This window comes from Sitophilus oryzae, unplaced genomic scaffold (genome assembly GCF_002938485.1).
Source record: "Sitophilus oryzae breed Bouriz unplaced genomic scaffold, Soryzae_2.0 scaffold_1177_pilon_pilon, whole genome shotgun sequence".
NCBI classification, from domain to species: Eukaryota; Metazoa; Arthropoda; class Insecta; order Coleoptera; family Curculionidae; genus Sitophilus; species Sitophilus oryzae.
The window spans coordinates 320,984-344,367 of record NW_022145812.1 but is presented as its reverse complement, the minus strand read 5'-3'; the positions used below and the strand labels follow the sequence as shown (position 1 = coordinate 344,367).

Sequence of the window (23,384 nt, the reverse complement as noted above, 5' to 3'; positions counted from 1 at the left end):
TAAACTTTAAAATGTGTTCTGCCCTTATCATATAAAATACATTTTCTTAACTTGTCGATAAAGTATAGTTTTCAAATTTTTTAATATTTGGAAACTTTATCACAAGGTATATTATTACTAGTTGCTAAATACTCGCTAACGCAATTTTAGGACATGTTTTTTATTATCTGGATTTTATTCTGTTCATCTTATGCTGTTGTTTATTTCATATTAATATTCGTGTTTTAGATCTAAATTTTAATGCTATTCAATTACTTTAACGCGATAAAAAGTTAATGTTATTTTTTAATACATTTGTGTATAATAGTTTTCATATTTATATCTGGCAAAACTATCAATAAATACTATTATTTATGCAAAAACTATATGCAGTACCATATGGCCCAATACAAAAGCCCGACTATTGCGGTGACGTCACAAATCGATGTCTCTGGCCTGTATCTCATGTTGGTTATTGTTCAACTTTAACAATTAGTTATCATTTTGTATCAGGTAAAACAAAAAAAAATCTCTGAAATTTGCCAAATATGGAAATTTATCTTACATTAGAGAGAACTGATTCGATTCTATTAGTTGGTGACTGCAATGTGCATTCACCAATTAATAGAATGATCAAATGATCCAGATCTATCTAGTCTCGACTTTTTTATGGGAGTATGTTAAAGACAGTGTTTACACTCGACCTATGGTCGACAACATGAGAGAAATTATTGTGGCTGCTTTTCAAAATAGAATTCTACATAATATGCCTTTAACACGAAAATAAAACAGGAAAAGATCTTTTGAAAAGAGAATGATTTTATGCAGTGAACAGGAAAGGAAGCATTCTGAGCATTTGATTTCATCTAGCTAATTTTTGTCACATAATTATACGTTCATATGTAGTTTCAGTTCTGTAATAATTAAAAAATGTTTTAAACGTGTTTTTTTATTACCGATAAATATTTTACTCTACATCTTTTAATTTTTGTTAAATTAACAAAAGGTTATAATCAATAACAAATAGGATATAATCCTTAACTATGAGTAAATATATTTGAAAAGTTTCAGAGATATTAATAAATAAATAAAAATTATATATTTTTCAACCTTTCTTAAAAAAAATATTAAAAATACAAGAACTGTCCTGAAATCAAAACTATAGTAGGTATTTAGTTTAGATGGTCTGTACTTACTTTGATTTAAATATGGTAATTGTGTAAATCATACAGGATGTTCAAAATTCAACGCCAAACTTTCTCAAATATAAAATAATTTTTCTTTGTTTCTTTAAATTGAACACCCTGTTAATTATTTTTTTCAATAGATGGAGAATTAAGAAATGAACATTTTTTGTATTTAGAGTATTTCAAAATTTTTAATGATGTCGCAGATATTTGCGGTTTTATATTTCATATGGCATTTTCCACAGTAAATTTTTATCAAAGCCACCAAATAATTTTTCACTCATATTTTACCGTTGAGAGAGCCATATGAAATAATACTGCGTGTATCTGCGAAGCCATTAAAAATTTTGAATTACTTTAAATACAAAAAATGTTCATTTTTTAATTCTCCAATTAATAGAAAAATAATATACAGAGCGTTCTATTTAAAAAAAAACAAAGAAAAATTATTTTATATTTTAGAAAGTTTGGCGTAGAATTTTGAACATCCTGTATGATTTAAGATTGCGATATTTATAGCAAAGTAAATACCTAATATAGTTTTGATTTGAGGACAGTTCTTTAATTTTTAATATTTTTTTAAGGAAGGCTGAAAAATATATATTTTTTATTTATTTATTAAAATCTCGGAAACTATCAAGAATTATTTACTCCATATCTCAGGATTATGTAAAGTGAGCTGATAGCAAGCTAAAAATGCAATATTATACAGGGTGTTATTAAAAAAAATCACCTCGATCCACTCACATTTTCTTGAGCCACCCTATAGAAGTTAAAATATTTTCCTGAAATACATCCTTGTACATGTACATACTTTAGGTTTATCTTCTTCTTCTTCAGATGCCTATCCATTCACTGGATGTTAGCGACCACATGTTGAAACCTGTCTCTATCTCTTGCGGTGTTTATGAGCTCTCCTATAGTCTTCAGACCGGTCCACTGTCTGATGTTTCTCGCCCATGACAGCTGTTTTCTAGCTATTCCCCTCTTGCCTTCTATTTTTCCTCCAAGTATGAGCTGCAGAATGTTGTATTTTTCATTTCGAACTATGTGTCCTAAGTAGGAGGTCTTCCGTTTTTTAATTATATTTAATAGTTCTCTCTCCTTCTGCATCATATTGAGTACTTCTTCATTAGTTATCCTATCGGTCCACGATATTTTCAAGAGACGCCTGTATGTCCACATCTCAAACGCTTCTAATTTATTTATAGTATTAGTTTTCATGGTCCACGCTTTCACCCCATAGAGCAGGACGGACCATATGTAGCACTTTGCATATCGTAGACGCAGCTGCAGTTGGATGTCTCTGCAGTTCAGTACGTTTTTGAACTTAAGAAATGCTGCGCGCCCTTTTTCTATTCTTGTTCTAATTTTTTGCTCAGGGTTCCAGTCCGCATGCAGCCAACAGCCAAGATACTGATATTTTTCCACCCGTTCTATAAGTTGATTTCCTATGCTGGGGGTTGAGTTCGCATACCTTAGTTTGTCACGGCTAATGATCATGAATTTGGTTTTATTAGCGTTGATGTTTAATCCATATCTGTTGCTAGCTATATTTAGGCGGGTACACATGTCTTGTAACTCAGTCATATTGTTTGCTAGCAACACGGAGTCATCTGCGTATATTAGGTTTGATATTGGGATTCCATTTACCTTTATTCCCTGCTCTGAGTCCTCAAAAGCCTCACTGAAGATCTCCTCCGAGTACATATTAAATAAACGTGGAGAGAGTACACAACTTTGTCTTACTTCCCTACGTATACGGATATCCTCAGTTCTGAAGCTTTGTGTCTTGACATGTGCTCTTTGATACCAATATAAATTTTCGATGCATCTGATGTCCTCATCCACGTCTGTTTTCCGTAGTATCTCAATGAGTTTACCGTGGCGCACTCGATCAAACGCTTTTTCATAATCAATGAAACACATGAACACATCTTTCTTAACGTCTAGGCAGTTTTGTACCAGCACTTGTATGCGGAACAGCGCTTCTCTGGTGCCCATTCCAGCTCTAAACCCAAATCCAAACCCAAACCCAGCTCTAAACCCAACTCTGAACCCAAACCCAAACCCAATTCATTTAGGTTTATACAAAATTTCCAAGTTTTTTATTCTAGGCGCTACAGATGCCCGACGCACTAATGCCGGACCCTGTATAGTTTTTAAACATTTCGGAGCATGATATTAACGAAGAGGTCTATGTTTCCTTGTGTTATGATTTTTATGAGTACCTTGTTTATATAGTGTATTGTTATGATTAACAAATTATGGTTTATGTATTATGTCAGATTGTATTATTCATAATGCATGGTTTTTATGACAGGCGATAGAATGTTACCAGAGATAAGATTGGGAGTGAGGCGTCCGCAGCAGTCAGTCGGTACCGTGCGCTCGCACGATACACATGTTTGTGTCGTAATCCTAGAGTACTAAAATGTAATAAAAAGTTATGAGGAAATCCAGTGTTTTGTTGGAAATACAGAGATCTACTATTTTATCAGAGTGGGATGAACTACTAGAAGTACACAAAAGTTTAAAAAGTGCCAATATGCCATGTTGTGTGTGAATCCATAAGTTAAGTTGCTGGAAAAGGACATAAAGCCATAAAGCAACAAATCCAGCAGTGTTAGTGAATAAAAAGGATAATAGTACATACAGGAACATTTGGAAATTGGCTTATCCACTCCTACTTCAAAAATGGGAAAAGACAAGGCTGTTACGATGTGCAAGGTGCAAACTGCAAGTCATGTTTGCTAAAATAAGTCTTGATTGACCATGTTGACATAAACACTAAAGCAGTGAGAAAATATAGCTTCAGAGGATACATTCGAATAAGATAAGTACCTACACAGATATCAATTAATTGTTAATTTATGTTTCATAGTTACGAATATAAAATTTTTAGTTGCTTGTTTATGATTTTAAAGACGTTATTGAAATTAATATTCCAATAAATTGAATTTGTAAAAGAATCAAATAAAATAAAAGGTTCAGATCAATTAATGATAGTGATATCAATATAGGACAGCCTGTATAACACAAAAATGTTTTAACTAAAATTAAAAACGAGCATCTTTTGCATAATCTCTTTGCAAATTTGATACAAGCAAAATCAAATTTTTAATGTCTAAATTATTTAAATTGATTTTGTAAAGGCTATTCATTTCTAGTGAATAAAATTAAACAATATGAAGGTTTAAAATATCACCAAGGTTTAAATTTACACTGTGAACAAATAATCGCAAAAATAAGTCTCTACAAACATTATAGACCGATATAGTCTAAAAATAATTATTGTTTTAATAAAGTTTATGATTCAAAAATTATTTCTCTCTGTTTCTTATAAAGATATAATGCTCTTTTTAAAATAATTAAGGACTAATTATTTTCAGGACGGTCTTGGAAAATAGTCTGTTAATAAAAATAAATGGAGTTACACAATATGTTTCAAAAAAAAAAATATGGTGATAATTGATAACAGAAAATGTTCGTACACTGGTCGATAAACACACAGAGTTTTTTACATAACACAATAATATTTGTTTGGATTTGTAAAAAGAAATTAGTATGCACAAAAAATTGTTTTGTATGTTTAACAATTTATACAGAGGAGTTTAAAAGAAACCATTTAATTAATTTTGTGTTTTTGATTATATTTTATGTTAGGGTTTTAGTAAAGCCCTTCAGGATTTTACCAGAAGATAGAGTGTCGGAGGAATAAAAAGTTTAAATAATTACTTTTGTTCGGCCTCAAAAAAGAAATAAATAATAAATAAAAAGAAATAGGAAGTTTGAAATACCAAAAGCTGTAACTTCAGACAATAGCAATTAAAAAAAATAAAGTTTATCAATATAAGAAATCAGACTGTTTTGCAACAAAAATAAAATAAATTAGCATTGAATGCAATGTCCTCACAACATTCTACTTCCTAAAAAAAAATGTTTATTCTGAATGTTCTCTTTGGAAACAGTATATGATTTCACTTTTTGAATGATTATTATTTTGTTCCATGATTTATTCGCTAATCTCTTTTATTGAAATCTGTTTTAGTGACGTGAAAGACATATTTAAAGTGCTTCATGAATTATAAAATTATAAATGACAATTCAGTCAGAATCTTGATAATATCTCCCAATGGAGATATTATCAAGATTCTAGAACCCTAGAGAGAGCAAGGTGTCTCTTTTGGTAGCACAGCCGAGTAGAGTAATTTACAGATGATAAGTTTGCTGAGCGATTTGGAATATGAAGTTTAGAAGAATATGAAGTATCTGTTTCTTTTATATAGAAACAAATTGAGCAACTACCTACTACTTATATAGTTGGAACGGTTTCAACCATCATATGTATCCTTTCAAAGTCATCACACCATTCACTCTGTACTATTTATTTAACAAAATTCTTAATGCATTTAAAAAAAATCCCGAATTTAATTAAATTAAAATAATTTCCAATCTCTAGTGTTCATCAACACTAAGTATCAGAAAAAAACAAAATAATAATTTATGTTTATTACTTATGAATAACAGTTAGGTACAGATATCAGTCATTGCCTCCAGCTTTCATGGAATGTTGCAAATTTGACTGCTGTATATAGTTTATCAAAACTCAATAATTTCTTATTAAAAACAATTGAGTAAATATCATTTCCTATTTAACCACAACAGAGTTCAAGCAAAAACACTCAAATTGCACCCTGTATGTTTACAGGATAAAATTTTCTTTTTAATTAAAAATACCAAGAATTAAATATGACTAAGTACTTGCTAAACAAAGAGGATCAGAATATCATCAATATTTCTAATATTTCTATATTTTGTTTTAAAGACAACTGCGATAGTTTAATAAAATGTTCGAAGCATATTGATAAAAACTAAAGTTCTTTGGTAAAAAAAATAACTTTGGTAAAAAAAACCTGTTACAAACAAATTACTGCATACAACTAACACTATATTTCGTACAAGGAATTATGAAAAACCATACCAGTCTTTCATGAAGTTGGCTATTATTAGTAAATTGATATTTAATATTTAAGACTATAAAAAAAACATCTCCAGTTTTAACAAAAGTTTCAGTTTTAATTAATTTTAAATTTTACAGGAAGGTATAAAAAATTAGAACTAAATGTTCTTATACTTTTAGTAACACGTAACTTTTAGCAACACGTGTAAAAGCACAGGGTTACAATGCTGCAACCCATATTAATTAATTAATGTTTGGCTTCGATAATGATCATTGAGGATCGTTGGTTGCAGGGGATTATGGGCCCGATCCTCTTCAACTGGGTTCTGATTGGTGGTCTAATTGAATCTAAACTTTTCAGTAAAAATAGTAAATAAAAAAAAATAATTAAAAATAAAAACGAAATATCTTTAGTATTAAAAATAATTGGAATATTATTCATTAATACTTATTTTTATTAAAATAGGGTCAAAATATAATCGATTGAAAATATACTTGGTTGGTTACTGTATGAAAAGCAAGGTGAATTTAATTCTCATATTTGGAGAAGTGTGATTTAAAACTGCAAACAGAAGTAAAAGAAAAATAAATCAGTTTATGAAAGCTTTTGGCAGATAAATATTTCTAAATATAAAAAAAATTACAGTTCCATAGTAAATAAAATTTTCAGTCAAAAACTAAATGAAATCTATGCAATAATCAAAGATCAAATGAGTTTGTAATAAAAATAATTAATTCTGACAATTGGGGTACTACAAAATACAGTATCTGCCATAATGTGACGTCTAATATTAAAAAAAAAGAAATCTAACGTCTAATATAAAATACTCTTTGACTTTATGGATTCACTTAAGGCGAACAATTATTAAGTAGATATAAAGTTTTGTATGTTTCAACATTCAATTCCTTAGAACCTTAAAAAGGGACATCGATTTGCAGCGATGCGAGTAAGGTCAGGATGAACGAACGTTCTTTTAAAGTTACAATTTACTCTTAATACAACAATTTAAAAGTGGATTAGGTTTTCCCCACTTTACTTATTTTCATTCTTACTACTACTAAAATAAAACAAAAATCAAAAAATTTAAGTAGATCAAGTTAAATGTTTAGATGATGTTAATATAAGCAAATACTTCTTAGCCAGTATAAGGCGTGTATTGTCAGTTACTTTATATTTTGAAATTTGGTTATTAATTATTTTACTAAGGATTAGGTGGTCTTTGTTAAGATGACCTTATAGAGATTTATTTTTGAATATAAACACAACGAAGGTATTACTGATTTAAATCTAAAAAATAAGTAGAGCTCTAATGCAGAGCATAAAACCTAAAAGTAAGTAGAGGCTCTAATGCGAGCATAAAACCTAAAAATAAGTAGAGCTCTAATGGGCATAAAACCTAAAGTAGTAGAGCTCTAATGCGAGCATAAAACCTGAAAGTAAGTAGGAGCTCTAATGCGGCTTATAAAACCTAAAATCAGTAGAGCTCTAATGCGAGCATAAAACCTAAAATAAGTAGAGCTCTAATGCGAGCATAAAACCTAAAAGTAAGTAGAGCTCTAATGCGAGCATAAAACCACAAAAATCAGTAGGCTCTAATGCGAGCATAAAACCTAAAAATAAGTAGAGCTCTAATGCATAAAACCTAAAGTAAGTAGAGCTCTAATGCGAGCATAAAACCTAAAAATAAGTAGAGCTCTAATGCGAGCATAAAACCTAAAAAAGTAAGTAGAGCTCTGAAATGCAGAGCATAAAACCTAAAATCAGTAGAGCTCTAATGCAGGCATAAAACCTAAAAATAAGTAGAGCTCTAATGCGAGGCATAAAACCTAAAGTAAGTAGAGGCTCTAATGCAGGCATAAAACCTAAAAATCAGTAGGCTCTAGTAGAGGCATAAAACCTAAAAATAAGTAGAGCTCTAATGCGGGGCATAAACCTAAAAATTAAGTAGGCTCTAATGCGGGCATAAGGCCTAAAAATGAAGTGGAGGCTCTAATGCAGGCATAAGAGCCTAAAATAAGAAGTGAGGCTCTATTTTGACATAAAGAGCCTAAAAGTAAGTAGAGGCTCACAATGCGAGCATAAAACCTAAAAATAAGTGAGCTCTAATGCGAGCATAAAACCTAAAAATAGAAATAGAGCTCTAATGCGAGCATAAAACACAAAATCAGTAGAGCTCTAATGCAAGCATAAAACCTAAAATAAGTAGAGCTCTAATGCGAGCATAAAACCCTAAAATGAAAATGAGCTCATGCGAGCATAAAACCTAAAAATCAGTAGAGCTCTAATGCGAGCATAAAACCTAAAAATAAGTAGGCTCTAATGCGAGGCATAAAACCTAAAAGTAAGTAGAGCTCTAATGCGAGCATAAAACCACAAAAATAAGTAGAGGCTCTAATGCAGGCATAAAACCTAAAATAAGTAGAGCTCTAATGCGAGCATAAAGGCAAAATAAGTAAGCTCTAATGCGAGCATAAAAACTTAAAAACAAATAAAGCTCTAATGCGAGCATAAGAACTTAAAAATAAGTAAAGCTCTAATGCGAGCAAAAAACTTAAAAATAAATAAAGCTCTAATGCGAGCATAAAAACTTAAAAATAAGTAAAGCTCTAATGCGAGCATAGAAACTTAAAAATAGATATTTTTTTTTCTTTTTTTTTATTTTTTTTATTTATCTTTTCAGAAGCAATAAAGGAGGGAAGTCGAGGACGACCGGAAAGTAGGATGGCCGAGTGTTATGATTTTATGAGTACCTTGTTTATATAGTGTATTGTTATGATTAACAAATTATGGTTTATGTATTATGTCAGATTGTATTATTCATAATGCATGGTTTTTATGACGATAGAATGTTACCAGAGATAAGATTGGGAGTGAGGCGTCCGCAGCAGTCAGTCGGTACCGTGCGCTCGCACGATACACATGTTTGTGTCGTAATCCTAAGTACTAAAATGTAATAAAGAAGTTATGAGGGAAATCCAGTGTTTTATTTGGAAATACGAGATCTACTGTTACACTTGATATTGTGCGTCAAATTAAAATATTTTCCTGAAATACATCCTTGTACATGTACATACTTTAGGTTTATACTTAAACAAAAATTTCCAAGTTTTTGTTCTAGGCACTACAGATGCCCGACTTTGAGTCACCCTATAGAAGTTAAAATATTTTCCTGAAATATATTCTATGTTTTCTTGATATTGTGCTTCTAATTCTTCCGGTTGTAAAGTATAGTTATTAACGTAATAAGGCCGATAAACAACAAATAACGGCCGGGCTGAAGTTTGTGATCCGAGGCGATAGCCGAGGATCATAAGCAGCCAAGGCCGTTATTTGTTATCGGCCGTGTTGCGTTCTAGATTTTTCGTCATACTGCAGATTTTTAGAGCAATAAACACTACTATTTAATAACAAATTTTTATTGAACAATAACACACAAGTAAGGATAAAATACATAATGTCTTATACTAAATTCATTTTCATGATAATAGAACATAAAATTAAAAGTGCACTTGTTGTTCTTAGAAATCATAATCCTTCCCAGGGATTTACAGATTTTATAGAAAGATGATGCTACTGAAGAATGGCAAATATTTGTATCCACTAAAGACACATTATTTTGGAGCTATCATGAAAAAGTTGATTTATTATTTTCATTCTTTTGGAAGTTTTCTATGTAAGTTTCTGCCACTGTTGAAGACTCCCATCCTCTAGCTCCTTTAGCGATAGTAAAATCACCACCATTTTTCGACATGGTTGCTGATGATCTACAGAAATGAATGCCCTGTATAACGTTCTGGATTCTCCAAGTTCAAAAATTTTGCAATTTTCTGCGGTACGCTCCCGATGGTATGTATACCGACGATTTACTTAACACCTTGCCTTTCTTGCAGCAATGAAAAATTTTGGATTGTCAAGTTACGAGGACGCAGGTTGTCTTATTTTGTATAAACCATAGGCATCAAACGGAAGGCCCGTTTTGGAATAAGAAATTTCCTATCTTTCTTATTTTAGTATTTCTTAATGAGACAAATATTTTCTCCGAAATCTTCGAAATCATCAACTGTAGTATTAACTCGCTGCGCCTACAAGCTCAAAATACCAATACAATTTTTTCAGTAACCAGGTGTAATCCTCGGCATCCAGTAGAAAATTATTTATGTCATTCTCCGACAGAACTTTGGCTTTTTTGGTGAATAACCTTCGTTTTGCGCCTCAGAAACATGAACAGTTTGCAAATCTATGAACAAATATAAATTTAGATGAGTATGATTAAATATCAGAAAGGAGCTCTAATGGCTTTTTACCTTGATATGTCGATGTTTCATATACTCTCAACGCAAACTTCAGCATGGATATCTTTGTCCACAGTGATGTAGAGGAGAATACATTTCCGACATTCTTTTAGCATAAGCCAACAATACCGCTTCATTTACCGCTGTTTATACTTCTATCCTGCCACCACTTCAAAAATTGTCATATTCCTGCGATATCTCTCTCTGGTTATAGTCGGAAGTAAATTTTGAGTAGCCGCAGCCGCTTCCTCCTGTATTTCCAACGGAATTTCTCGCGACATCTCGCTATGGTCTATTTTCCCAATTTTTGTAACTGACAATAAATAGTCATTATTGTTGCAGGTGACAGACGTTACGATTACCTTAGAAACTTAACGGCCGCCGGCCGTTATGATAACGTCCGGCGGACGTTATATGCATCTTTTCCATTCTGATTTTGCTTATGTTATAATAATATAACAATATAGTATGACGAAAAAGATTTAAAATAAAAATTTAAAGTACAGATTTCAGTTAACGCCTCCTTTTTGCTGCCAGGGCTAATCTGGACGGGGACTACTTTGTTTACGCGGAATCCGAACCGCAGTCATCGGTCATATCATGGACAGTGGCCTACCGACTTAGGAAGTGTCTAAATTAACTCTTACTCACGAGATATCCGATCTCATCCGGCCTCGAACCGACGTGAATGAGCAGTGTGCATCAATAGATTTTACACTTTTCCCTCAGACAACAGCACGATACAGAGTTTCGAACCGGTTACCCGTCCATCCACCAGTATCGCCTTACGTCGCTTAACTTCGATGTTCTAATGGGAACCGGTGTTTCAACGTAGCTAGGCCGTTGCCTCTCTTCCGGTTGTGGTAACTTGCCTTCAAATCTGCGCAGTAACTGATCTCTAGCGTCGTCCAAGTGGACCCTATCGAACACTATTAAAATTTCTAGTATAACTTTTGAATTCTTTGTTACTCTCTGATATGGAACAATGTGTGTTAGTTCACTTGCAAAATATGTAGGTATGTCCCAATGCACGTACGAACTCGTAAAGATTAATCCTTTGTAATAGAAAATCTTCACAAAACTCCTAGCTAGTTATCCTATGACAATCTTGTTTGAGTGGAAAAAATAAATCTTTTTGATTAATTAAAACCGAGGGGTGTCTCACTATTGGAATTACATGTACATTTTCTTGGCAGTCGCTGGCAGTTATATTATGTACATTTTTTGCCCAAGTGAGACACCCTTCGATTAAAACTATTTGATGAGAAATACTTTGACGGAAATCAGTATATTTTTGAATCAGGTTTTTAACAACATTAGTTTTTTTTTCTATTGTATTGCATCACTCTCGATTAATAAACGATATTCACGTTACTTTTACGGTATTCTCAAGGATTCTCAAGACTACTTATATGACTATTGATATAGTGGGGATAAGAGTAATGGGAATTAACGAATGTTTGAAACGTATATTATATTGCTGGGAGGAAGAAGAGTATAATGAGGAGGAGGATCTCTCATAATAACTACTGCCCCCCCCCTTTATGTGTAAATCTCTCTCTCTCTCTCTCTCTCTCTCTCTCTCTCTCTCTTGAATAATAATATAATTGAATTACCTTTAATCTGGATTCAATCAAATTAACTGTGTCTGTCATCCTCAATTCTCTAGCCCATGAAAGTGCAGTTCTATCATCATTACCTTTAAATTCTAAATCGATTTTCTTTCTTATAAGAAATTCTACACATTTAAGGCATTTTATTGGTCTCTTATCTCCATGTTGAATAATAAGGAATATTAATGGATTTGTGCCTGTAAATATAAATTAAATCGTATCATGTATTACAGAAAAACGACCATATATCATATATCATAATATTTTCTTATTTTACGGTAGAGGGCTTTTAAATTGAAAAAAAAGATATTCAGTTATATAATATAAGTTAAGTTCAGTTTAAATCAGTTTGATAAGTTTAAAGAAGTATTAAACTATTTTTTTTCATAATCATTCATTAAGTGCAAACCTAAAGTAGGTATGTACTAACATGCATCTGAGGAAAATATTTTCTTAATATAGTAATAACTTATACAAGGTGGCTCAAAAAAGTGTGTGTGGATCGGGATGATTTTTTTAAATGGACCGCTCTGTATATTATTGAATATTTTCTATCCTTTCCGATCACTTTACCCCCATAATCCTAAGATATTAATAAATAAATAAAAAATATATATTTTTCAGCCTATATAAAACAAATTATTTAAAATACAAGGACTGTCCTGAAATCAAAACTATACCGGGTGCGTCTCAAAAGTGGCTCACCCCTATAACTTTTTTATTTTTTCAGATAAATTGACAACGATATTTGGTATGTTAGTATATGACATAAATTGGGATTGATTGACGTACTCAATTGGAAATGACTACAACTTTTGACTTTTAAATGGCACCCTCAGTATTTTTTTACTTTATTCGATAAAAAAAACACTCTGAATCGAATGACATATCATATGTCAACTTTTGACATTTTGGAATATGGTTTATTTGGAATTGTAACATGCGGTTCATAACGACAATTTGACTCAAAATACCAAGTGTGTGGTATCGAATTATTCGTAAAAAATGCTTTTTCCAAATATGCTAATGAGCCACCCTCGTTCCATTTGAAAAAATTGAGATATGATTAAAAATACGATTTGGGCATCTTTTAACCGGCCAGGACAAGACACTAAAAATATTAGAAGATCAAATCTATTTTTCCAAGGCTCCTTGATTAAAAATGAGTGTTTTTAACACAGCCATAGCACTCTAGATTGAAATTTGAAATACAATTTGTTTTTCAGTTACTATGTCAAAAATTGACATATGCTATGTCATTCGATTCAGAGTGTCATTTTCTATTGAATAAAGTAAAAAAATACCGAGGGTGCCATTTGAAAATCAAAACTTGTAGTCATTTCCGGTGAAACCGGAAGTGACTGAAAACAATTGAATACGTCAATCAATTTATGTCATATACTAACATACCAAATCTCGTTTTTTTATCTGAAATAATAAAAAAGTTATAGGGGGTGAGCCACTTTTGAGACGCACCCGGTATGCTAATATAATAGCTATATTTGCTTTAGATGGTATGTACCAAAGATATTTAAACTCAGGAGATACAATTGTTTACCTTTTTCCTTCATCGGCCATTATTCTATCCTTATTTTCCCATCTCTCTTACACCGAAAACGTTTTCTAGATTTACCTGTATATTGATATTAGTATTCGATTAAATACCACAACCAATTATTAAGTAAAAATATAATTTTTTTTTTTTCGGTCAAGAGGCTTGAAAAAGACATATACTGTCGAAACGTCGTCACAAAATAAAAAAATAATGAACAAAATCTAGAAACATCTTTGCAACCCCAACGACCTAAAGCCAAGAGTGAAAACAAAAAAATATAAAGTAAAAATAATTTCGTTATATTTCTATAATATATCAAGTACATTAATTTGCTAACGTCAATTTTTTCATTTAATGCTTAACTGCTTAACTATTTTAAATTTTGTAACGGAATAAAAATATCATGGTCGTGTTTCTTTTAACAATAAAAAGTAGTTTGACAACGTCAGTTTTAGAAATATGCCGGCGTAGTACAACGGCTTTCGAGGATGAATGGAAATTCCTATATTCTCCTGTTGCGATGTTGCTACGCCGCCGATCAAGCTCCCTATTCTTTATTTGCAGTATTATAGCAATTTTGCTTTATTTTGTAGACTTCTGTGGACATTAATTTGAAAATATGGTGCATTCATGTATTGTGTACAAGAGGATGTTTCATTTAAATCCAAATTTATCTTTTCACCGGTAAATAAAAATAAGTAGGGTTAGGTATATTATTATATCCTATTCTCTGTAGATCAGAGGCGTACCTAGACATAAAAAAAGCAGATTTCTAAACTAAATACACCAAACCAATGGGCATCTACCCCAGCATCTTTCAGGCAGATGTCTACGCTACCGAAAGGAGCGTACGATTTAACTTAGATAGAGAAGATTACAGTTGAGGGTTGGAACCTTTGGTGTTACACAGCAAAATAAAAACACTAAATCACCACAATACACCAAAACACTTTTACTTATACACTGGACGCGCGTTTCGCTAACCATGTTACCATCATCAGCAGATGATTATAAACTAAAGTACAATCTACAAGTTGAGCGTTTATATACTCGCCCAGTGCGCACCGAGTGGGCATGGCAAAATCTAGCCAACCGAGTCAGAGCCCACTGAGCCTAACAGTTAGATTTCCGCCACTAGAGTAGTAGGAACAAAGAACTTGAAGGAATTGGACCGTTGTCTCTGTTCATACTATCTTTACATTTATTAATTCTGATGTTTTCATATGCATTTAATTGCATATAATTTGAGCCTTGTTTAATTAATTTTAAATTTATTATGTATAATTAATTTTAAATTTATTATTATTTAATATATATTTATATTAATTTTATTATTATACATATTAAGATATATACAATGTTCTTTATCAACAATATGTTCGGCAACGCAAGATTTATCCGGTCTACCATATCTTATCTGAGCTAAATGTTCTTTAAATCTAGTTAATATTGATCTTCTAGTTTGCCCAACATATTTCTGATTACAATCTTTACAAGAAATTTCATAAATACCCGACCTATCCAGTGAAGGTGTTTTATCCTTTGGATTACCTAAAAATTTGTTGTAATTTATTATTAGCACTATACACAAGTTTATAATTGACATTCTTAAAAATTCCTTTTAGACCACGGGATAACTCTCTATCAAACAGTATCGAAAAATATTTATACGTATCTTTCTCCACTTGAAAAGTCGAATTTTCAGAAATCATTAACCTATACCAAAGAATATCTTAATACCCTAGAAGTCTCGTCTGGCATCAAAATCTGACCTGTCGATGGGGCCTCGCTTTGGCGAGCGAGGCCCCAACTTCGTGGAGCCTCGCTATTTTGCTCGGAATTGAACGAATAGACGCGCGGCGTTGCCTTGTTTTGTGTGTACTTTCTTGAATAGTTTTAAATTATAGTTTTAAATTTTATCTATTGCTATAATAATCAGTCTTTCCGTTCTCCGCACTCCGCAGTTTACATATAATATTATCTTATATAATTCCCGTGTTACAGTTTTGAGTTACCGTACTCCTCCGAAACGGCTTAACCGATTTTTAATGAAATTTTATATGTATATTCGGTAGGTCTGAGAATAGGTAGTTATATATTTTTTTATACCCTTAAATGATAAGGGTAGTCCATTCCCCATTTTTTTTTATTTTGTGAAAAACAATATTTTAATTTTTTTTTTTATTTGGCATTAAAAATACAAACAACACTAAATTTTCACCTTTCTACTTTCATCCCCTATTTTTTAATAGGGGTTGTTTTTTTAATTTTTTGTTACCATCTCCGAAACGGCTTAACCGATTTTGATAAAATTTTATATGTATATTCAGTACGTCTAAGAATAAGTTGTTATCTATTTTTATACCCTTAACTGATAAGGGTAGCCGAGAGGGTAACCCACCCTAATTTTTTTTTAATTTTTGAAAGGAAAAAAATGTTTTTTATTTTTTTATTTGGCATTAAGAAATACAAACAACACTAAATTTTCACCGTTCTACTTTCATCCCCTATTTTTTAATAGGGGTTGTTTTTTTAATTTTTTGTTACCATCTCCGAAACGGCTTAACCGATTTTGATAAAATTTTATATGTATATTCAGTACGTCTAAGAATAAGTTGTTATCTATTTTTATACCCTTAACTGATAAGGGTAGCCGAGGGTAACCCACCCTAATTTTTTTTTTTAATTTTTTGAAAGGAAAAAAAATGTTTTTATTTTTTATTTGGCATTAAGAAATACAAACAACCCTAAATTTTCACCGTTCTGCTATCATCCCTATTTAGTAATATAGGGGTTAATAGGAGTTGTTTTTTTTTTTTTTGTTGCCATCTCCGAAACAGCTTAGCCGATTTTGATGAAATTTTATAAGTATATTGAGTAGGTCTGAAAACAGGTTGTTATATATTTTTTTATACCCTTAAGTGATAAGGGTAGCCCACCCCATTTTTTTTATTTTAAAAAAATATTTTTATTTTTTTTATTTGGCATTAAAAATACAAACAACCCTAAGTTTTCACCGTTCTACCATCATCCCCTATTTTTAATAGGGGATGTTTTTAATTTTTTGTTACCATCTCAGAAACAGCTTGATCGATTTTGATGAAATTTTATATGTATATTCAGTAAGTCTGAGAATACGTTGTTATCTGTTTTATACCCTTAAGTGATAAGGGTAGCCCACCCCCCATTTTTTATATTTTTGAAAAAAAAAATATTTTTAATTTTTATTTGTCATTAAAAATACAAACAACCCTAAATTTTCACCGTTCTACCATCATCCCCTATTTTTTAACAGGGGTTGTTTTTTTTAAGATTTTTTGTTACCATCTCGAAACGGCTTAACCGATTTTGATAAAATTTTATTTGTATATTCAGTACGTCTAAGAATAGGTTGTTATCTATTCTTGTACCCTTAAGTGATAAGGGTAGCCGAGAGGGTAGCCCACCCTCATTTTTTTTTTTTTGGAAAAAAAATATTTTTTTATTTGGCCTTAAAAATACAAACAACTCTAAATTTTCACCGTTCTACCATCATCCCCCCTATTTTCTAATAGGGGTTGTTTTTTGATACCATCTCGAAACAGCTTGGCCGATTTTGATGACATTTTATTATGTATATTGAGTAGGTCTGAAAATAGTTTGTTGTCTATTTTTATACCCTTAAGTGGTAAGGGTAGCCCACCCCATTTTTATATTTTCTGAAAAAAAATATTTTAATTTTTTTATTTGGCATTAAAAATACAAACAACCCTAAATTTTCACCGTTCTACCTCATCCCCCCTATTTTTTAACAGGGGTTGTTTTTTAAGATTTTTGTTACCATCTCCGAAACGGCTTAACCGATTTTGATAAAATTTTATATGTATATTCAGTACGTCTAAGAATAGGTTGTTATCTGTTCTTATACCCTTAAGTGATAAGGGTAGCCGAGGGTAGCCACCCTCATTTTTTTATTTTTGAAAAAAAATATTTTTTATTTGGCCTTAAAAAATAAAAACAACTCTAAATTTTCACCGTTCTACCATCATCCCCTATTTTTTTAATAGGGGTTGTTTTTTAAAGTTTCTTGTTACCATTTCCAGAAACGGTTTTGCCGATTTTGATGAAATTTTATTATGTATATTGAGTAGGTCTGAAAATAGTTTGTTATCTATTTTTTATACCCTTAAGTGATTCCCATTTTTTTATATTTTGAAAAAATATATATTTTATTTTTTATTTTGCATTAAAAAATACAAAGAACCAAAAATTTTCACCGTTCTACCATCATCCCCTATTTTTTAATAGGGGTTGTTTTTAATTTTTGTTACCATCCATGAAACAGCTTTGACCGATTTTGATAAAATTTTATATGTATATTCAGTACGTCTAAGAATAGGTTGTTATCTATTTTTTTATACCCTTATGTGGTAAGGGTAGCCCACCTTCATTTTTATTTTTTGAAAAGAAAAATGTTTTTATTTTTAGTTGGCATTAATAAATACAAATAACCTAAATTTTCACCGTTCCACCATCATCCCCTATATTTTAATAGGGGTTGTTTTTTAATTTTTTTGTTACCATCTCGAAACAGCTAGACCGATTTTGATAAAAATTTTATATGTATATTCAGTAGGTCTGGTTTGGTTTGGTTTGGTCACAACCTATTCCTAGGTTGTTATCTATTTTTTATATACCCTAAGTGATAGTGGCCCACCCCAATTTTTTTTTTTTATTTTTTAGACAAATTTTGTATTTTAATTGTTTTATAAGGAGTGCTTATTTTTTAGGGGGTGCTTGTCCAAAAATTTTCTTCTGGGTACACACTTTCATCACTTAAGGGACCTCTGTACAAATTGCATACTCCTAGTCCTAGAACAGATTTTACATAAAAATTATACAAATTTTTACCCTTAGTTTTACCCCTTAAGGAATGAATTCCAAAAATCGCTCTAATTATTCAATTACGCTACATAATAAACCTCTGTGCAAATCATCAATATATATAATCATCATCATATTCCTTGAACAGAATTTATTGTTCCAGAACGTTCAACCCTTCATTTCACACCCTTAGAGGGCGAATTTCCAAAAATTGCTTCTTAGTGCTAAATTACGTTACATAAGGAACGTCTGCAAAATTCATACTTCTAAAACCAATTTTAACAAATTTTTGTACAAATTTTCATCCCTTATTTTTTAGGGGATGCATGCCTAAAATTCGCTTCTAGGTACTCACTTTCATCATTTAAGGGACCTCTGAACAGAATTTCATACTCCTAGTCCTAGAATGGATTTTACATAAAAAAATTATACAAATTTTCACCCCTAGTTTTACCCCTTAAAGAATGAATTCCAAAAATCACTCTAATTATTCAATTACGCTACATAAGGAACCTCTGTGCAAATTCTCATATTCCTTGAACAGAATTTATTGTTCCAGAACGTTCAACCCCTCATTTCACACCCTTAGAGGGCGAATTTCCAAAAATTGCTTCATAATGCTAAATTACGTTACATAAGGAACGTCTGCAAAATTCATACTTCTAAAACCGATTTTAACCTTTTTGTACAAATTTTCATCCCTTATTTCTAAGGGATGAATGTCAAAATTAGCTTCTAGGTACTCACTTTCGTCACTTAAGGAAACTCTGTACAAAATTTCATACTCCTAGAACTAACACTTTTTGTACAAAATTTCACCCCCCAGTTTCACTACCCTTAGGCTATACATTTCCAAAAATCGCTTATCAATGTTCAAATGCGCCACATCTGTGCAAAAGTTCATACTCCTAGTAGGTACAGATTTTTTATGTATAATTACGTCCCTTTATCTAATAACACCCCCTTATGGGTCGAATTTTAAAAAGTTACTTAGTAGTGCTCATCTTAGAGAACGAATTAATATTCTCCGTATTTACTCCAGTTTCCTAATACTAACACAGATAACACATAATCATACTAGTTAATTTTTTATTGGAATAGAAGTAATTTTTATTAGAAGGTACAAAAAAATTAAAAATCTAAAATTTTATTTTCATAGCTACGTTTTTTTTTCATAGCCTTAGGATGCCTCATGTACTATCGAATATACGAAATATATAATCAATACGTGTTGAACTTTCTTTAAATATCGAGAAATAAAATATGTTTGGCAACACCGTACGAAATATCGCCGCCCGTAGTCCTCAACATTTAAAATATTAGCATTTTCAGGCTTCGATTATGTTCAAAAGCGCCACCGTATGACAAATCACTAAAGCTTCCACACGAGAGTTCTTAAAACTATAATATTCTTTGCCTATACTTACGTTTTCTAATTAATTTATCAACTAGTGAAGGAGAATATCCATTACACTCAGCTACATTCCTAATGTAATCTCTTTCTATTTCATATCTTTCTTTGGAAAGTGGGAAACTAAGTAATCTATGAACTAAGAAATTTAAACTAGCCATTTTATGTTCAACGCTATGATGTGATTCATTAGGAATATATCTGCGTTGAAAGGAAACAACTATATTTTTGAGATGTTTCGCGACTTTATTGTCACTTTTTCAGGCACCAAAACATATATTAATCCATATGCCTACAAACATACATAGCTATGCCAACCGCCAACACTAAGACACATACAGAAGTACTATGTTTAAGTACTCTAATGACATAAACCTAGCATCGGTGTGCATCCAAAAAATACCCCATGTTTCTGTTCGTTCGTCTTTATGTGTCTTAGTGTTGGCGGTTGAAATCGTCATGAATGTTATTAGGCATATAGATTAAAATGTTTTGGTGCCTGAAGAAGCGACAATAAAGTGGCGAGACGTCGCAAAAACATAGTTGTTTCCTTTCGAGCCCAAACACCCACGATTTTTTTCTGCGATTATATAAATATTAACAAATTAACACTTTAAATAAAAATACAATTTTTCTTATCGTTGTCTATTATGTACCAATTGATAAACCAGTTTTATTGATTTTTTGATTAGGTGAAGTCGAATTTGTTATCAAAATATTATTTTAGTGATTTTTAAAGATACTATAAACATATGGGTAATAAGGAAAATCTGTATGACTCATTTATATAATGATGTAATGATAATATTTTTTTATGTTCATTATAAATGAAGGATCCATGGGGAAAACTTGATAAGCGCTAATTTCTTTATTTTAGGATTTTACAATATTATAGTAGGTCTAACTGGTTTCTATAAAATGTATAAACTTTGCAGGGTAATAAGTTGTTAAATCTTATGATATATGCCTAGTAAAAATATCGAATACACGGAAAGAACCTGATAACCATCAGCCGTCCAGTGCTCTCCTGTAACATTAGTAAAATGGCGTATATCATGATTTTCCTCTGGACCCTTCAAATGCTAAACCGGCCACCAAACCAAACAAGTGCATGAAATATATTCTGCTATATATTTTTGTTCTTACCGGCAAAAATTTGATTATCTTCAGGCTCTCCATTTAATATTGCATTTAAATCATCAATATTTTCAAGAATATCTTCCATTTCCTTATAGTTAAGATGTTGGATAGCATATTTCAAGTCCTCCAATACTTCATGGTTTTCTGCTGGATTATCCATGATTGTACTTCTAAAGTTAGATAAGTTTAACATCAGGTACTAATTATAATGAATAAAAATGTATTTGTGATAATTTTACTATTTTTTTTAAGTAGGTAGCAGATATTTTCTATTTCAATGCATATTGATCATACGTGTCACAGATAAAATGTGCATAAATTGGATTTTCTATTAACTCATTTTGATAAATTTTGCTGGTGAAAGTTTTTACTTTGAATTAGATTAGAAATGGCATAATACAATTTGACTTCTTGAAAAAAGCCTGCGTATTTTGCCACTAAAAAAGAAGTTATTCTTTGTTAACACTACCGGGTCGAATCCACACTGAAAAAAAAGCTTTTTGATCATGAAACAAATTTTGTCTAACCGATAAAAAATGCTTAACGTTTCAGAAGGCATGTCTCCTCCTGTCATTAAAAAAAAATAACAAAAATATAAAACCAGCGCGCCCCAAATTATCCTATATTATTATCCTAATTTTGCCCGCGCATTATCCTAATTTTGTAGAAGTTGACGTAAAAAAATTGGCGCCGGGAGGCACGTATAGTCGCCCATACTAAAATATGTTAATATCTCGAAAATTGCGACTTTGACTGATTTTGATGTTATTATAAACTAGGTTTTTCCCGCGACTACGTTCGAATAGTTCGTGCATTGATTTGAATCATTTACTTTGTATATAGAGCTAGTGAGCCTTACAAATGCCCTATTTAAACTATGTTTTTAAGAGTTTTAGAGCTGCTCGTATTTCATATGAAAGTTATCAATTGTCGATTTTCTGGGTATTATACAGGGCAAGTCTTGAACAAGTGCAAATATTTTCAGGGCTGGTAGATCTCGATAAAAAACCATATTTTCTCTTTACCGTTTTTCAAATAACTCTTTCGAATTACTTTAAAAATTTCCAAAAAAAAATATTTTTTGCTTAAATTTTGACAACCACTGCAGCTTTTCAGATTTTTCTGTCTTGTAAATTTAATCTACTACCTATCTATGTTGCCATATTATCAAGAAATTATGGTTTTTAACTAAAAACTAAAAAATATCCAAAAGGTTTTTCAAAAAATTCCAAATTTTCAAAAGAAATTTCGCAAAAAAACTCATAATCGTGTTTCTGGGGTCAAATATACCTACTACCGCTAAGAATAATTGCACTTATTTAAGACTCGCTCGACAAAAAATCGATATTGTTATTTTTGACTTATTACATATTTTTTATTGAAAATTTATAAAAAGCCGTCAATATTCCAATTTCAAGAGCATTTTTATTCTCTTTAAATATTATTATGTACTTAAGAAAATTCGAAAATTTAAAAACCGTTTTTTATTTTTTCATCGCCTGTATATGACATTATGACACACTTTGTATACCAAAAATAAAACTTTTGATTAGAGCCGTCTGAAATAAAAAATCTTAATAATTCTAGAAGTTATCGAAATAAAAGTATTTCAAAGAAGTTCAATTCTAGCCACAAAATGTTTTTGAATTCTTGTAAATTTTTACTAACTTTACCCATTTGGTTGATGAATTTCAAAAATCTCTTCTAATTCTTTTTGTTGGATTTCATTCTTCTAGACCACATAGTAAGGAATTTTCACACAACAAATTATTCCGACATAATTTTACTCTCTAAGAGGATGAATTTCCTAAAATTGCTTTGTGTAGCTATTTCACTAATGTCGTTTAAACGAACCTTCCTTCTTAGATACATTTATGTATCTAAAGCTGGCTGTATGAACTGATCACTAAAATATCTGAAAAATGATATATAATCTAACTGACAAACCACTGACAATGACAAATAATTTATTTCTGGAGGTATTGTGTGTAGGTGTTTTTCAGGTATGTTTTAATATTTAGTCGATTTACACAAAGAAATAGCCATTCAACAATTTAAAAATACTTCATAACAAATCTAGACATATATACCTTTCATTTAAAAAAAGAATCATCAAGATTGGTAAAGCAGTTTCGGCGGGATGGATGTAACAAAAAAAAAACATATATAAAAGCTCAAAAGCCATTTGAGCTTTTATATATGTATGGATTTTGTTGCAAATATTATTCCTAATCTTAATTTGAAAACCGCATTTCGCTAGCTACTGTAATTTTGGAGTTACGATTTTTTAAAATTTTTAATCCCCTCCCATACCCCCTTACCAACACCCCACTCCCACCAAAAACTAATGGCCAGATTCTCCGGTGCCACAGTATTTTTG

General features: G+C 31.2%; 1 protein-coding gene across 2 annotated transcripts in view; it reads right to left on the bottom strand.

Annotated features, from left to right (window-relative positions):
* Positions 1–23,384, bottom strand: part of LOC115889736 — a 97,239-nt gene that overhangs the window by 54,340 nt on the left and 19,515 nt on the right. For both annotated transcript variants that reach the window (XM_030909805.1, XM_030909815.1), the window contains exons 2-3: positions 21,011–21,174; positions 12,039–12,232 (exon numbers count right to left, since the gene is read on the bottom strand). In XM_030909805.1, the coding sequence (XP_030765665.1) occupies positions 12,039–12,232; positions 21,011–21,164 (348 nt within the window). In that variant the 5' untranslated portion in view covers positions 21,165–21,174. The remainder of the gene's footprint in view (positions 1–12,038; positions 12,233–21,010; positions 21,175–23,384) is intronic.